The sequence below is a fragment of the Lagenorhynchus albirostris genome, chromosome 12, assembly GCF_949774975.1.
Source record: "Lagenorhynchus albirostris chromosome 12, mLagAlb1.1, whole genome shotgun sequence".
NCBI lineage: Eukaryota > Metazoa > Chordata > Mammalia > Artiodactyla > Delphinidae > Lagenorhynchus > Lagenorhynchus albirostris.
The window spans coordinates 29,859,928-29,878,389 of NC_083106.1; the positions used below are offsets into that span (position 1 = coordinate 29,859,928).

The 18,462-nt window shown below is 41.8% G+C and overlaps 1 protein-coding gene across 1 annotated transcript; it reads left to right on the top strand.

Annotated features, from left to right (window-relative positions):
• The first annotated feature begins 8,425 nt into the window (after window positions 1-8,425).
• LOC132530451 (vascular non-inflammatory molecule 3-like) lies at window positions 8,426-15,819 on the top strand. Its single transcript, XM_060167664.1, is given in 7 exon segments — window positions 8,426-8,571; window positions 9,931-10,123; window positions 12,473-12,764; window positions 13,554-13,927; window positions 14,831-14,912; window positions 14,915-15,003; window positions 15,691-15,819. Coding segments are annotated over 7 exon segments (1,305 nt in total).
• Window positions 15,820-18,462: the final 2,643 nt, after the last annotated feature.

Below are 18,462 nucleotides of genomic sequence, written 5' to 3' on the forward strand. Positions count from 1 at the left end.
CAAGCACTTAGCCACACACAGATACCTCTAACAAAGGCATTCTTAAAAAGATATTTGGATGTATTGAATAAAAACAGTAACAACTGGGAAGAGGATTTCTTGAGTTACTGGACCTGGAGACATGAAGTAGTACTTGGAGGAGGAAAGAAGATATTTTAACAATCTCCTAGAGAATTTCCAGGTCACTTGATGATAAGTCAAAGGAGAAAAATAATATGGGTGAACTGCATGATATTAATTTACCTGTCCTCAAATATCTTGTGACACCTCATATAAATATGGATCGAACAACCCTGATGATAGCTTTGATCAGTTATAAGAGTTGTGAGCCCTTGTTTCCCTGCTCCTCTTATGTACTTTTCATTTTTCTTTTTATCCCAGATGTTAATTTTTAGAAAGATACACTACCCTTCACTTATTCCTGTTGAACTCTCAAAATTCAGTCCATTAGCTGGAGACTCAGGAATTCTTATGCTAAGGTCATTTTACACTATAATTTCAATCTTTTTAATAAAATAAATAATAAAGAATGAAAATGTTTTAGGAGATTGCTAATATTGAGTTTTTCATTATACTGTTTGAAGATGAGTTTCCTAAGAGAGTCTGATTTTTATGAACAAAGAGAAAAGAGGCAAAAAGGGTCAATACTCATTTTTTATGATAAAGAAAAATGGCCGTTTATATATCTTCTAGAATCAGAAGTGCAAACTTAAATGCAGTTACCCAGGATGACTAATGAGCCAGAAGGGCTTTATACATGAAGAGCGGGTATAGCAGACATATAAAATATTTGAATCCCAGAAGGCTAAAATGGGGGTTTTCATAGACAACTCTACAAGGACACTCACGTGGTTACCAGTGATAGGACAGGAATTTAATGTTTTGGGCATCAGACCTTACATAGAATACACTTCAGGTGGCTTTTTTGTTTGACTTTCATTCCCCACCCACCTGCATTTAGCCTGCCCTTCTCTTATCTGTAATTAGGAGGTCCACCATAGCAACTTCAAGATTACAGGTAAGGTTCCATGTGCTAGAATTGAAAAGCCAGAGCTAAAGAAATCTAAGACTTAATTAAAAATATAAGAAATGGTAGATTTTAAAGCAAAGAATGTGAGGCCTAAAATAAATTATTCCTACAAGACTTTACATCCATTTTAAATTCTTACAACCCTCATGGCATTGGTAAGTACTAGTAACACTTCATGTTATAAAAAGCATCACATTTGATATATTTACCACTGAAATGAACTTCTCAGGGACAGAAATCATGCTTACTGACCATGATGTATTTCTAATGTATGGCACAGTGCCTGAAACAAAGCTGCTGAATGAACTAAAAAAAATTACTAAGAACAGAGAGAATGGGTGCCCAGAATGGGTGTCTGTTTGTATTTAGGACATGATGGTTCTGTAGATCCTACTGTACAAGATATAAATCTTTCACTGACCAGATCACGCTTCCAATATGACCATATATGAATTTAGATTTAAGTATCTTAGCAATTCATAGAACATATCAGTGAATTGTGAGAGCACTGTCATTTGGACATGACGGAAAAGCAATTGCTTATAATTTATTCCTGCTGGGAGACATCTAGTATAAATATGCTCTTGACTACATGAAAATAGAAGTAGGAAGTATGTAGTTGGAGGGCAGATTTGTGCCTTACTATTAAGTCCTAACTCATGCCTTATGGCTAGGAACCTATTCATCAATTAAACATCTAACTAATTTGAAAGGAATCCAAATATACTAGAAAAGATGATAAAGTGATAGTACAAGAAATTAAGTGAAAGAATATGTACCCTCTGCTCCGTTTATGGAATAAGGTGTTATGAATAGAATGGGCTCCTTTTGTATTTCCTTCCAATTGCTTTCTTCTCCTTTCCCTGTTTGCTTTTATTAGAGGAAATCATTATCCTAAGGTTATTTTAGATCATTCCCATGACTTCTTGGTAGTTTATTACATATGTACATAAATACCTTAGTACTATTTCGCATTTTTTAAGATTTTGTATACGTGGCATCAAATTATACATATCATTCTGCATATTTCTTATTTTTACAAGAGAAACTTTGAGCTTTATCTATGCAAACAAGCATCAACCTACCTCATGCATTTTCACAGTGTACGTTGTACAGTTGCCTTAGTGTGCAAAGGCACACTCCAAACTCAGCTCCAAACCCACCTTTCTGTATTCTTTGTGATGATGAGGCTGGGACTAGGCAAACATATTTCTCCTTTGTCACCTGGCTCCCTGTTAGGTTCTGCCAATAGAGGACGCTAGAGGGAAACAGAAGATTGGACGAGGAGTGGAGAGACTTCTGTTTGCTCACCTATCAGTGTCGTCCCATCATCAGTACCGTACCTGACAGCAGTAGTTTGTTCCAGTAGCACTTGGTTCTAGTTTTCAGTTTTTTCCAGACTTTCAGAACCAGCGTCATTACCCTCCCTCAAAAATACCGGCACCGGGGCTTCCCTGGTGGCGCAATGGTTGAGAGTCCGCCTGCCGATGCAGGGGACACGGGTTCGTGCCCCGGTCCGGGAAGATCCCACTTGCCACGGAGCGGCTGGGCGCCTGAGCCATGGCCGCTGAGCCTGCGCGTCCGGAGCCTGTGCTCCACAACGGGAGAGGCCACAACAGTGAGAGGCAGGCGTACGGCAAAAATACCAGCACCAACCAGTGTCTCCTCAAGGGATGAGTCCCAGCTCTGTGGAGGCCCTCCTCTGAGGTGCTGGCTTATCGGCAGCAGCTGAAGAGCACCCTCCCTAGGGCTCTGAGCCTCAGCTCCACAGGGCCCCCTGGAAAGCTTCTAGCTCCCGCACTGTCCTCTTCCCTTTGTTCACGTATATAAGGAGTGGTAGTTGCTTTCCTCAGTTATCCTGTCTGTGTTACCTCAGTGTTCCTTTTTTGTCCTTCATTCATCAAATACCTGTTTAACCAAATCCCTATGTTAAATTCTCTTAAAATAACTGGTGTGGATTCTGTTTTCCTGGTTGCATGTCGTCTGATACAATGGATAAGACAGTATTCATTTGTCTTCTCTCCTACTGACGAATATGGTGGGCATGGCCAAACCCACTGCACTGAAATCTTGGGTAAGCTTGATAATATAGTAAAGGACAAAAAGTGGAAGCAGTCAACTGTGACACAGTGGTGGTCCCAGGCATGTCGTCATGGCCTCTCACACAGACATCAGTGAAAAAGCAGCAGGCCCATTCTCTGGCTTCCTCTGAGCTGCTATGCTCTTCACCACAGGAGGGCTGCTGAAACCATAAACTTTGCGTGCACCTCTGGGAGAAGAGGCTTTGTGGACACGTATATCGTTGATCTCAAATATATACTTTGTGGAACTTATGTGAATTCTCAGTGACAAACTGAATCAAAAGGGAACATCAGCTGACTCTGAATCACCCGTTTCAACAGTCTTTGTCCCTGTGTTTGTTTCTGTGGTTTAGTCCAGCTCAACGGATGCTTAGGTTTTTTACTTTTGGGATTTTTACCTATTATGCTTATTATTAATATTATTTCCTATTATAAAAAAAGCTTCTCTGAGCATTCTTGTACGTATCTCCCTGTGCATCTTAAGAAGGCCAACAACTTATTTTTGATTCCTACAACTGGTCAGGAAGGTCTTGTGCTGGATGGTGATGATGAATAGAACAAAAGTTTCTTTTCTAAGAATCTCAGTCTAGGAGACAGAGCACCACCATCATTATTGTCACTCATTATCATAATAATCAAATATCGAGGGCTTCCCTGGTGGCGCAGTGGTTGAGAGTCCACCTGCCGATGCAGGGGACACGGGTTCGTGCCCTGGTCCGGGAGGATCCCACATGCCGCGGAGTGGCTGGGCCCGTGAGCCATGGCCGCTGAGCCTGCGCATCCGGAGCCTGTGCTCCGCAACGGGAGAGACCACAACAGTGAGAGGCCTGCGTACGCAAAAAAAAAAAAAAAAAAAAAAAAAAAAAAAAATTGAGCAAGTAGAATATGCCTTACACTGTCTTATGCATTTTCAAGTATCTCATTTAATACATGTAATGAACATCACAGAATACTATAATGGGTCAATTTTGCCTTGGAAGACAAGAGAGTTGTCAGAGACCAGTTGGGTAAGTCAATCAGAACATCCTAGGTAGAGACAGTCATGCATACAAGGACATGGAAGAATGGCATGCTGCAAGTAGAGACCAATATATTGAGGCTGGGGGAGGGTAAAAGGAGGAAGGGTAAGGAGAGACAATGGAAAAATATGAGGCCAGAAAGATAGACGAGGGCCAGATCGTTGAAGCACAAATGAAGTCTGGACTTTATCCTGAAACTAAAAGACCCATTGAGGGATTTTAGAGTCAAGTATCATGATGAACTAAATAGTTTTAAAAATTACTTTGCACTTTTATATACAGAATGGATAAACAACAAGGTCCTACTGTATAGCACAGAGAACTATGTTCAATATCCTATGATAAACCATAATGGAATAGAATACAAAAAAAGAATGTATATATGTGTATAACTGAATCACTTTGCTGTACAGCAGAAATTAACACAACTTTGTAAATCAACTAAATTTCCAGAAAAAATTACTTGGCTAATAGGTTGGAGGATAGATAAGAAGGGAAAATTCTAAATGTAGGGTAGCCATATAGGAGACGATTCTAATAGTTCCCTCCGGGTAGTGGTGGCAGAATAACACATTGAGGAACATCAAGGAGGCCAAGGCCAATACAACTGGAGCCAAATGAACATGGAGGAAATCACTAGGAATTGATGCTAGAAGTAACAGAAGGCTGGATCTTGCAGGCATTGCAAGAACTTGGCTTTTTACTCTGAAAAGTGAAGTAGGAGGCCTTTGGAAGTTTTTGAGCAGATTGACACCATTAGTTTTACATTTTAATAGGATCACTCTAACTGCTGTTGTGCAAAATATAAGAAGCGGTGCCCGAAACGGGTAGCAGGGTATTGGAATAATCCAGGACAGAGACGATGGTGGGCTTGGACCAGACCTGCAGCAGTGAAAGACCTCCTGACTGAACATGTATAGAGTGAGAGACAAAGACAGAAGGAAGGATAACTCCAAGGGCTTTGGCCTCAACAACTGGTAGTTTACAGAAGCCGTTAACTGAGATCTGAAAGACTAACTTCAGGAATGTCAGAAACGGAAGGTCAAAAGCTCAGTTTTGTTTATGTTGATCTGATACACCTTTATATATCCAACTGGAGATTCCGGGCAGACAAAATTTTTAGGACACAGAAGTCTGGAGTTCAAGGAGATGTCTGAGATGGAGATAGAGATCTTTGAATCTCTAACATATAAATGGTATTTAGAGCCACAAAATGGATGAGTGTAGATAGGAAGAGAAGACTTCTAAGAATTCGGCTCCAAGGCAAACATCGTTGAGAGGTTAGGGATGATGAGAAGGAAGCAGGAAGAAAAAAGCCCACAAAAAACTCTGAAGGAAGTAAGTACAAAAACCAAGAAGAAAGAATGAGGAAAACCAGGAAATTGTGGACGAAGAAAGTATCTCAAAAATGACACAGCTGTGTCAAATGCTGCCAGCATGTCAACTAACTTAGTAACGCAGAGATCAGTGGTGACCTTGACAAGGCGGTGAAGTCATGGGGACAAAATCCTGATGGGGAGGAAGGAATTAAGACAGAGAGTATACACAAGCATATAGAAGAGCTCTGTTGTACAATAGAACAGAGAAATGAGACAGGAACTGGAAGGGGCTGTCAGATCAAGAGAGGGTTTTGTTTTGTTTTATTTAAGGTAAGAAATACAACAGGATATTTGTATGCTGATGGAATTAACCCAATAGAGAAAGAAAAATGGATGATAAGGAGGAAGAGAGAGAATTTCTAAAGCAAATGTCTTTGGGATCTGGTGGACAAGGATAGGGAAACGACATATAGAGAGGCATGAGCAGTCATTGACACTGAGAGGAGGGGAGGTGGACTTCATAGGCATGGACGCTGCCAAGTGGATTGATGCTTTGTAGGAGCTCGTGGAAGTCTATTTAGTTGGATAAACAATCCTGGAGTTCAGGAGAGGAGTTTGAGCTAAAGATAGAGACAGTAGTTTTCAGTTCATAGAGGGTAGTTAAAGGTATGAGATAGAAAAGGATCTGCTATGGGGGCAAGACGGTAGCATACAGAATGAAAAGTAATGAATAATGTGGCTACTGACCATAAGTGCATTCAGAGTTCAGAGAAGTGAACAGCAACAGAGGTGAGAGGTGAGAAACTTGAGTTGGAAGGTCAGGATTTAGCGAGGAATCAACCCAGGATCAGAGCAGTAGTAAGTGTATTAAAATATAATAAGAAGGGTGGTCTTAGCTAAGAACAGGAAAGATAAAATGGGACTGAGTGGGAGAAGGCTCTGATTATCTGCCTTGATTTGATATACACATGGGAAGCATTTCACTTAATGAGAGCAAGGGTTAAGGGAACTCAATAGTTTGAAGTATTGATTGAAGATTAGGTTGGGAGGAGTGAGATCACAAGGGCTGATGGAGGGCCTGTAAGAGTAACTCTTGGCCACAGAGTCAGGACTCTGATGGTAAAAATAGAAAGCAGGTTTTATAATGGATATTGGAACTAACGACCTGGGGAGAGCCAACAAACTTAGAGATTTTATTCTATGGGCCCTTCTCTCATTTAAAATTTGTCCCTTACATATTTAAAGGCAGAATTATATTTATTTTAATACAAAACTTTAGACTCTAAACTTCCTAATCCCACAATAATTTTGAATTGTCATTCAAATTATGTACTTGAATGTTTATGTTCAAACCTCGTTTAAATAATTTGCATCCACAATCCCTATTCCTTATGTACAAATGAGGCAAAGGCATTACTAAGGACACTTGCTATCGAAATAGTTAATGCAAGTTTCTATTGATTTCAACATAATAAAAAGTTGGTATACTTCCTGATATTAGGGAGAGTGAAGGGAAATTCCTTTGTTCCTTTTTGCTTCTATTCAGAAAGTCAGGTCAACTGAAGCAACAGGTAGAATTTCAACTTGACATATGAAAATAAGTTCCTTCTCATTCTAAAGCAATTTATCTGTCTTACACAGGTCTCATCTTGTCCTCGAATAATTTTTTTCTGAAATGAATTTGTGTCTGATGGATATTATTTCATAAGGATCCATGGAAACTCACCAGGGGGTCTGGGAGAATAAAGGCATATTCAGATAATGAAAAAAAGTTATCAGAATTAAAGGGCTTAAGGGCTTCCCTGGTGGCACAGTGGTTGAGGGTCCGCCTGCCGATGCAGGGGACGCGGGTTCGTGCCCCGGTCCGGGAGGATCTCACGTGCCGTGCAGCGGCTGGGCCCGTGAGCCGAGGTCGCTGAGCCTGCGCGTCCGGAGTCTGTGCTCTGCAACGGGAGAGGCCACAACAGTGAGAGGCCCGCGTACAGCAAAAAAAAAAAAAAAAAAAAAAAAGAATTAAAGGGCTTAAAATTATAGAACTGAAGCAACCAAAGAAACAAAAGGCACAAATATCCCAAAGCTACCAGTTTCCCTACATCAGACGAGGCATAAGGAAACAACCTCTTGAAAATTAGGTTTTGAGCGATGTGCTAGTACAAGTATTTAGGGAAAAGGGGTTCACTTGAAAAATGAGCATATTCTATAAAGATGAAGAAATTGTATGATCCCAGAGCCTAGCTCCCTGGAGTTTATGTTTTCTGCACATGAACTCCACAGCATTAGCTGGGTTCCCAAGAGGTCCGGAGTTTTAACCTGTTGGGCACTTGCCATCATCGACCCCATTATCATCTATCTATGCTTTGCACAGTGTTCAGGTAAAGTTCTGATATCTCAGATTATTAGGCAGTCTTTCCTGTGTTTTCTGCTGATAGCTTCTTATAAATGCAAGCATTTATGGTCACTGGTCGTGAACATTGATTTCAGTCATTTGCATGTATATTTTGTGAGCCATTTTGTGAGCTCTGTTAAAACTAGGGCTTGCCTAACACTCTGTTCTGTCTCCTACAGCTAAATATGTAAATTTTCACAAATTGTTGCTATGATAGCTCTTACTACAGTGATCCCATATTGGCCCTATTAATGGAAGTATTGAACTACCAGGAAAATATATTTTATTAAAAGAAAAGAGTTTAATAGCCACTGTGTTTTGGAATGGGGTGGACTAATCTGTCTGGCTCATTAACTTCACTTTTAGAGTTGGGTTGACCTCTGAACGATGCCAACAACAGCATCGCACACTTGAGTCAATCTGATGATGTACTTCTTTCACAATATTCTTTCTCAACCCCGTGCTGTGTAATCTATTCACGAGAAAGTACAGATAGGTGGTAGCAGACAGGAAGGTCTTTAACATAAAAGTTTTTCCAGTGATACAAAGTACAAGAATCTGAGTCTATCAAAGCGCACTAAGTTTTAGCTATGATTATATCATATTTTCCAAAATGTGGTACCAATTTAGCCATCTTTGTCCTGAGTGTTGGTGCACTGGACACTCTTATCGCTGCAGTGTATGAGCATGCTGTTATGTTACAAAACAGAACAGAAACTCCTGAGCCAGCACTCTGGTGCTGGCTCAGTAGTTGTGGCACACGGGCTTAGTTGTTCTGCAGCATGTGGGATCTTCCCGGACCAGGACTCGAACCCGTGTACCCTGGATCGGTAGGTGGATTCTTAACCATTGCGCCACCAGGGAAGTCCCTATTCCCATTTTAAATATGAAGAAAAGAAGGGAGGGCTTCCCTGGTGGTGCAGTGGTTGAGAGTCCGTCTGCCGATGCAGGGGACATGGGTTCGTGCCCCGGTCCAGGAAGATCCCACATGCCGCGGAGCGGCTGGGCCCGTGAGCCATGGCCACTGAGCCTGCGCGTCCGGAGCCTGGGCTCCACAACGGGAGAGGCCACAACAGTGAGAGGCACGCGTACGGCAAAAAAAAAAAAAAGAAAAGAAGGGAGCTTAAGATTTCACAATTGGTAATTAGCCTGGCTGGAATTCAAGCACAGCCATTTCCACTGAGCCACACTAACGGAATGGACTTCTGAGTGCCTGGAAGCACCATCTTATACTTGAAATTTCCAGTGACTAGTGAATGCACTTCTTAGCGTGTTCTGGTTGCTAGAAATTTTAATCTTATTTTCCACTGAAATCATCTATCTATAACTTCCTTTGGTGTTCATACTGCGCCTATCGTATATTAAGATACGTGACTCATCTTCTTCAAATTAGAATCTTTCAATTATTTGAAGCCAGCTATAATCCCAGCTATTTCCTCACCTCACTCCCTTCTTATTTCTAGGGTAAATATCCCCAAGGTGGATGGTTTGGGCATTACTCCGAAAAGCAATTTCATAGTCTGTATTTATCCCAGGGTTTCACTCAAGGGCCCTCTAAGATAGAAGGGAAGCTATTGTGTTGCATTGACAAATGGGGACACGGAGACTGCATAGTGAAATTCTTTTTTCCTCTTCTTTTCTTTCCTTTTTAAAAATATTTCTGGTACCTAATGCTGCATTTGTTCTCTGTAGAAGATGATCTGCCTGGGCCCAACTCTATACTGCCTCCTAGTAGGACTGTGGCTTGGATTATGGAAAAGGTCCTCCCCATTAGAAAAGTGTTAAATTTCAAGCCCTTCATTTGTGCTCCTAGGAGAACATCATAAGAAAATGTGTTGCTTCTCTTCTTTCTCGTCTTCCCCCTCAGTTTGCTCTGTGCTTCAGTCTTGCACTGCCACCCTGAATCTGTCAGTTAAAAAATAGGTTAGTTTTCATAAAGAAGAAGATTGTATTACATGTGAGTTTTTAAATCTTTACTGTTGATTCTTAACCTAGAGCTGTTGTGTGTTATAGGTAACGGGCAAATGAAGTATCACTTTGGAAGTTCCAAAATCACTAACACACAGTGAGTTTAAGGCAGTATCTATCGAATTAGGTTTGGCTGCAGCCCAGTGCAAGAAAGGCTCAGCTGTCTGGCCAAGGACAACTCTATCTACATTGTGGCAAATATTGGGGATGAGAAGCCATGCAATGCCAGTGACCCTCAGTGTCCCCCTGATGGTCGTTACCAATACAACACTGATGTGGTGTTTGATTCTGAGGGTAGGCTGGTGGCCCCCTACCACAAGGTGAGAATTACTTGTGCCTTAGCTAAGCTCGATTTACTTCTCTCTCTCTTTTTTTTTTTTTTTTTTTTTTTGCGGTACGCGGGCCTCTCACCGTTGTGGCCTCTCCCGTTGTGGAGCACAGGTTCCGGATGTGCAGGCTCAGCGGCCATGGCTCACGGGCCTAGCCGCTTCGCGGCACGTGGGATTTTCCCGGACCGGGGCACGAACCCGTGTCCCCTGCCTCGGCAGGAGGACTCAACCAATGCGCCACCAGAGAAGCCCCTCGATTTACTTCTTTTGTTTGTGATATCTAGGTATATTTGTCTGTGAATGCTGGTGAGGGAACTGTTGTGAATGCGTTTCTGAATTATTACCTTTAGTTGAAAAAGGGATATAACTTACTTTGATTTCGTATAAGCGTGCTGAATTTGAATTAGTCATAAAATAGAATCTACCAGACTATTTATTTATTTATTTTTATATATTTTAGTTTTGGCTGTGTTGGGGTCTTCGTTTCTGTGCGAGGGCTTCCTCTAGTTGTGGAGAGCGGGGCCACTCTTCATCGCGGTGCGCGTGCCTCTTCACTATCGCGGCCTCTCTTGTTGCGGAGCACGGGCTCCAGACGCACAGGCTCAGTAGCTGTGGTGCACGGGCCTAGCAGCTCTGCAGCATGTGGGATCTTCCCAGACCAGGGCTCGAACCCATGTCCCCTGCATTAGCAGGCAGATTCTCAACCACTGCGCCACCAGGGAAGCCCAAATCTATCAGACTATTAAAGCAGATGTGCTAATAGCTGCACGAGGATTTTAATATTCACTGAGAAAGGAGAAATGCTCAGTTTCATCACAAGATTTAGTACTAGAGTTAGTTTTTTGACCCAATTTTGTAACATTTGGTATTAAGCTGTAGTCATTCATTTCATTAGGACTTTTTTGATTGCAATGCTAGAAAACCCCCCCAACTGAAATTGGCTTAAAAAAACAACAGCACAGAATTTCCTTGCTTAGGTACCTGAGAAAATATAAATCATAGAAAGGGTAGGTCTAGTTTCCGATGCAGTCTGTCCCTCAGAGGCCCAGAAGATGTCATCCATCCCTCTAGCTCTCTTATTCCTTTGTTACAACTTTTTCCCAGGATGACTGTCCTTTCAGAAGCCACATCGCTGCTCATCACAAAGTACATATCCTAATAGCAACAAAATCCAGAGGAAGACTTCATTTCTCTTTCCTAGAAACCCTGCAAAAACCTTAGCCTTCCTTGACTCCAAATCAGCCACATGCCGCCTTCAAGTCGATCACCTGGGGATGAAGGATGGGCTACCCCCTGAGCCGAGGGCCGAGGAGCTTGGGATGCTCACTGGTCGGGTGGGGGTGGGGTGTTGCCTGAGCACATATGCACACATCAGGCCAAATAGAAACGTGAGCAGAACATAAGGCTGTTCTGAGCCCAAGGTAGTTGGAGTTTGGGAGCAATAATCAGGCTGGAAAAAAAATTCTAATGGTTTACTAATTAACAAGGTTTAGCTATTACATTGTCTAAATTAAGTTCCAATCTACGTCACCTCACTTATGTAGACCTAGCAGTACCATGGGGAGACATGACAAAGTTTATTTTATTACCGTGTTAGACTTCACATGGACAGTGCTGCTGGTATTTAAAGAATAGAGTGGAAAACCATCAGAAATTTGTGAGGTTCAAAATTTCAAGTGATTTTAAGACAAATATTCACCTTTTAAATGTCATTTGTAGGGGCTTCCCTGGTGCCGCAGTGGTTAAGCATCTGCCTGCCAATGTAGGGGACACGTGTTCAATCCCTGGTCCGGGAAGATCCCACATGCCGCAGAGCAGCTAAGCCCATGCACCACAACTACTGAGACTGCGCTCTAGAGCCCGCGAGCCACAACTACTGAGCCCACAAGCCACAACTACTGAGCCCACGTGCCACAACTACTGAAGCCCACACGCCTAGAGCCTGTGCTCCGCACCAAGAGAAGCCACCTCAATGAGAAGCCCACGCACAGCAATGGAGAGTAGCCCCAGCTCGCCACAACTAGAGAAAGCCCGTGCACAGCAACAAAGACCCAATGAAGCCATAAATTAATTAATTAATTATAAATAAATAAATATCATTTGTAGATATGAACTCATTGGTTGATTCATAGGCTGTGGGAAAATGAAGTGTTCTGATGAATGTCACAGTGAGAAAACTCACAGACAGTGGTATACTGGGTATAATTTACACTAATTTATGTGTAACAGTTTTAAGTATGCACACCAACATGCGCGCGAGAAAAGATTTTGAAGATACTGATCACTTCTATTTGACAGTTTTCTTAATAATCTTCCCCTTCTTTGCATTTCGCTTAACAGTACAATCATTTTGCACCTGAAATTCAATTTGATTTCCCCAAGGACTCAGAACTTGTGCCTTTTGACTCTCCCTTTGGGAAGTTTGGCATTTTCACTTGCTTTGACATTTTTTCTCATGACCCAGCTGTGATGGTGGTGGAAGAGTTTCAGGTTGACAGCATTCTCTACCCCACAGCCTGGTACAACACGCTGCCCCTCCTCTCGGTGGTCCCCTTCCACCTGGCATGAGCCCGAGCCCTGGGAGTCAACCTGCTTGCTACCAATACCCACAACACGAGCATGCACATGACACGTACCTCACCCTGGTTCTGCCCCAACAGGCAGCCACAGTCTTGGGAAGCCTTCCTTCATTTTCAAGCCACGCTTTTCTTTAAAGATTCTTCTATTAACTCCAACGTCACAAAATTAATAAGAGCATGGGCTTCTATACCAACATTATTTAAGGAACATTATTCCTGGGAGTAAAGAAGGAGGCAAACATTATATTCTCAGTTTCACGTGAGGGGAAATTGGAGTTAGAATTCAAGTTACATAAAAAAAGCAAAGCCAGAGCTAAAGAACGCTGCAGCTAACATCCACGAGTAATATTGAAATAAATCTTGCTGTTGAGGTGATAAAATCACTTTAGACTTAATCAGGTTTTTAGAGTTTATCCTTTATAGTATCCACTTTCAAGGTAAAGCAGCCTCCCCTCCACTTTCAAGGTAAAGCAGCTTTGTTCTTCATTGATCCAGGTGAAGAATCTCAAACACATAAATTAGATAGGTTAGTGGAGAGCTAAAATTGTTCTTCATGTTTGAGAGATTTTCTGGTTTACTGTTAAATTGGCTAAAGAAAGGGGAGTTTAAGTTAAAAACAAAAAAAAGCTATCTAAGTCATATAGTTTCAGTGTAAGCAGTCCCATACGGAGGACTGAGAGTCAAATTGGAATTTAGGTCAATGTAAAGCTCTCTCCCTCCTTATCTTGAAAATGCTTGTGCTTTCATAACTTTATATTTCAGTTCTTAGGGAAGTCATTCTATTAGTTTGTCACCGTGCAAAATTTGAAACCAATATTTGTGTTTCTTTATGTCACCCGTAGAAAGTGGAATCTGCTCACCGGAGGCTGTCAAGATGTATTACTATGAAATGGAAACAGAGAGTGGCCAGCTGAGGCTCTCAGAATTGAAGTCCCGGCCTTGAAGAGAACCCAGTTACTCTGCAGCTGTTCACTGGAGTGCTTATGCCAGAGGTGTCAAGCCATTCTCATCTGAACGGTTGAATTTTCCAGGGATGATTTATTTTGATGCGTTCACCTTCACCAAGCTTAAGAGAAACACAGGAAATTACACAGTTTGTCAGAAAGACCTGTGCTGTCACTTAACTTACAAGATGTCTGAGAAATGAAACAGTGAGGTGTACGCACTAGGTGCCTTTGACAGCCTGCACATGGTAGAAGGCCAGTATTACTTACAGGTAGAAACACTCAAATATGTTAGAATGGCTCTTCTACTGATTTGTCTTCTAGGTCATCATTGCATTTCTTTAAGAATTGTGCTGGATTCAGTTAATTGGAATGGTGTTACATTTGTCACTGAACTTTTCTCCCTAGAACACATTATTTGTTCAGTCTTAGTGAGAACAGAATTAGAGCTGCAAGGTAAAAACAGGAAGCAGATTGATTAGCTCTCAGCAGACTGGGTTCAAGTTTAAAAAGCTACAACCCCCATATACTCTCTTTTTCTGTCAGATTACTTTAGAGCTGTGTTTTGCAAACTGTCTTCATCTAGAGTCTAGAGCAAGAAGTCCATTTCACATCATAAACAAGCACAGTCAAGATGTATGACTGAGTTAAAAGAGATATTTAATTGAAACAAACATTTTATAAAATAATTCAAATCAGGGCTTCCCTGGTGGCGCAGTGGTTGAGAGTCCGCTGCCGATGCAGGGGACACGGGTTCGTGCCCTGGTCAGGGAAGATCCCACATGTCACGGAGTGGCTGGGCCCGTGAGCCATGGCCGCTGGGCCTGCGCGTCCGGAGCCTGTGCTCCGCAACGGGAGAGGCCACAACAGTGAGAGGAGGCCCATGAACCGAAAAAAAAATAATAATAATAATTCAAATCAGAATTAGAAATAGCTATAATTATAACCAACATACTCTAATTTTGAAAATTCTAGTCTACTCCATTTTGCTTCATTGAGAAAAGGGCTAATCTTGACTCACTAAATTAATTTTAGGATTTACTAATAGATTATGAGCTGCAATTGAAAAAAAAAAAACTAGGCAGCCTAACAAATATTCTTCTATTCTTTGAAATTGGATTTTTAGCTGAGAAAATATTTCCAAGATTTCCAACCACTTTTCTTTTCCTACACAGGTATGCATATTACTGAAGTGTCACACCACTGACCTGAGAACTTGCGGAGAGCCTGCGGGGTCAGCTTTTACCAAGTTTGAAGAATCTCCCTCAGTGGCACATTTGGAACGAGTTATGTTTTCCCACAGATCATTCTTAGTGAGAGTCAGCTTACCCCTGAAAGACATTATGAGGTAGGAGATTTTCAGGGGGATAAATTCCTTTGAACAGATGTAGTAGACTGGCATAATGAAACTCGTTGAAATAATGAGACAACATGGCAACATTGTCGTTCACCTTATTCAAGCAACTTATACAAAGAAGCTATGATATGGAAGACAGGTTGTGGTTCTAGACTGTCCTTAGGCTGTGGTGGAGAATTTGGGGTTTATTTTTCTACATAAATGTGATTTTGATATCCAAGGGAACAAGGAGATTATGGAAAAATTAAAATAAAAATATTGATTGCCAATGATAGCTGGCAACTAATGTTTTCTTTTTTTGCATAGTGGAGAAGGTCCAAGTTGAATACATTAAATAATGCATCTATAACTTATTTCATGGGTGCATTATTCTACATAGTTATAATAATGATAGTAATAATTGATACCTTTTATAGTGTTTCATGAATTTAAAAAAAAAATCCTCGTTTTTATACATTATCTTACTTAATCCCCAGGGCAATAGATTTATTTGCTACACGTTCATCCAAAGTCCCTCTGATACTATTAGACATGTAGAGCTGAAACAGGGGTCTTCTGACTCCAAATTTTGTGTGCTTTTGACTATTTCATGTTGCTTTTAGAGTGATGTTGTCAGAGAAGGCTTCTGGGCTGGAACCAACTCTGCATTGAAGTTAATCCTTTGCTTTCTTTGATCAGGTTTCAGGAGATGGACGTCTGCAGAGCCGAGGCGGAGCCCCTTTGCCTTTCCTGGTTCTGGCCCTGTATGGAAGAGTGTTTGAGAGGGACCCTCTGCGCTTAGGGCAGGGAACTGGGCAACTGCCATGATCTCCTTCACCGCCATCCTTTCAGGATTAGCCTGGCAAAGAGAGAGGGAAAAGAGAGAGTCTTTAGTGTCTGTTTAGAAGAGATGTCATCACTTTGCTGAAACAACAAACTTAAGAAGATTTAAAAAGCAATTGGATGTGTGTGCACGTTTTACATATTCATTTCTGGGAGCTGCATGCATCTTCTGTGTGGGTGCACTTAAGTATGTGTCAGTATGGTTATGTATAGTGCAACATGTATTTATGGGAGGGGAGCCTAGAAGAGTCCTTTTGTGGTAACTTCTCTAACGTATGCAAATATTGTGTCTCTCATTTGTAAATGCACAGGGTAAGTGTTGAAAATGGGGAGGGTATTTGGTCCTAGTCTTTAGGATACAGGAAGTTAAAAAACAAGAGTATCTTTTAAAGTAATTATGAATGACTTTTATAACAAATTAAAATTGTTCCATTATCTCTTTATTCTACCTTTATGGAATATTTGTATGGAAATTAGATACTTGTGAAGGGAAATTTAAAAAGAGATAAATGAATAAATGATCTCCTTCAGACCACACGCTGTTTCCTTCTGAAATTATTCCTTCCTAAAATTTACCCAATCCTGGTTAAAGCCCTTCATACTCATGGATTTGTTGCAGCCTGTGCCAGACAGGAACTTCCTCAGACAAGGCTACCCTGTTACCTTTCTCCCAGTTACCTTTGTTCCCTTGACCCTGGCGCCCTGAGTCCTTTCCCTGGTTTGTCACTTATTAACTCTGGGAAGAGACACACATGAGAATAGCAGTGCTCTCTAGGATGTGTGGGAGAGGTTGAGGATGACTCTGAGTTTGGGGACACCTTTCCCTTCCCTTAAAAGATACGACAACTGGGCTTCCTTGGTGGCGCAGTGGTTGAGAGTCCGCCTGTTGATGCAGGGGTTGCTGGTTCGTGCCCCGGTCCGGGAAGATCCCACATGCCGCGGAGCGGCTGGGCCCGTGAGCCATGGCCGCTGAGCCTCCGCATCCGGAGCCTGTGCTCCGCAACGGGAGAGGCCACAACAGTGAGAGGCCCGCATACCGCAAAAAAAAAAAAAAAAAAAAAAAAAAAAAAAATTTGCCTACTTATTCCATACTAAAATCTATAAGCTCTTTTTCTATTTTCTATTATTTTCCTCTCTTCTCTCTCTCTCTGTCTCCCTCTTATTCTCCCTCTCATTCTTTATACTCCCCTCTCTATGACTCGTATGGTATGCAGCCTCTAAGATGGTCCCCAATGATCCCTGCCTCATTCATGCCCTTGTGTAGTCCCCTCCCAACAAGTGTACTGACTTGCTTTTAATGAATACAATACAACAAAAATGATGGGCTGTCACTTCCCAGATGACAATACTAAAGACTGTGACTTTTGTCTTGGGTGGTGGGCTCTCTTGCTCTCTGGCTTTGAAGGAACCTACATGCCATAATGTGAGTGTTCTTTTTGTGTGGCCTGAGGCCTTTGTGGCAAAGAACTTATTGGGCCATAACCAGTGAGGACCCAATGCCTGCCATCAGCTGTGTGAGCCTGGAGCTGAGAAGTGAATCTTTCCCCAGTCAAGTTTTGAGGTAACTGCAGCTTTTGCAGACTTGTGAAAGAGACCCTGGGCCAGAGGAGCCCAGCCAAGCTGCCTCAGGATTCCTGACCCACAGAAAATGTGAGATCACACATGTTTGCTGTTAGAAGCCACTGCTTTTGGAGGGTGATCTCTTACATAGGAATGGACAATGAATAGCCCTTTTATATGCCCCTTTGTTCTGACTCTTTGCCATTTTGTGCAAACTAAAGTGAACAAAGTATGAAGCTCAAATATTCACATGATGATATTAATAATAATTTCAAAATTGAAAAGTTGTTTTTCAAATTATTTACATAGACTACTAGGTGCTCAAGTTCTCAAATGTATGAATTCCAAAAATCCATGTGTTTAAGTCTTAACACGCTGTACCCCAGAAAGTGACCTTATTTGGAAATAATATCATATCAGATGTAATTCGTTAAGATGACATCTTACTGGAGTAGGGTGGGCACTAAATCCATTAACACGTGTCCTTGTAAAGAGAGGAAACTGGGACTCAGGTATGCACACAGGGAGGATACCAGGTGAAGACACACAGGGAGAAGACAGCAAAACACGGGAAAGAGGGGTGAACAGATCTTTCCCTCACAGCCCTCAGGAGGAACCAATTCTGCTGACCCTCTTCCTCTGAAATGCCTAGCCTCCAGAAATGACAGAGAATACATTTCTGTTGTTTAAGCCACCCAGTGTGTGGTACTTTGTTATGACAACCCTAGCGAAGGAAAACACATATGCATTTTCTTATTTGATCCTCAAAAACTCTTGCAAAAAAAAGGTCATTTGTTACATAAAACCTGATTACATCTACATCTATGATGTAAAACCAGAAGGCTTTCTTAAACTTAGCTTTTGTAATTTATTTTTTTTTTTTTTATTTTATTATTTTTTATTTCTTTTGCGGTATGGGGGCCTCTCACTGTTGTGGCCTCTCCCGTTGCAGAGCAACAGGCTCCGGACGCGCAGGCTCAGCATCCATGGCTCACGGGCCCAGCCGCTCCGCGGCATGTGGGATCTTCCCGGACCAGGGCACGAACCCGCGTCCCCTGCATCGGCAGG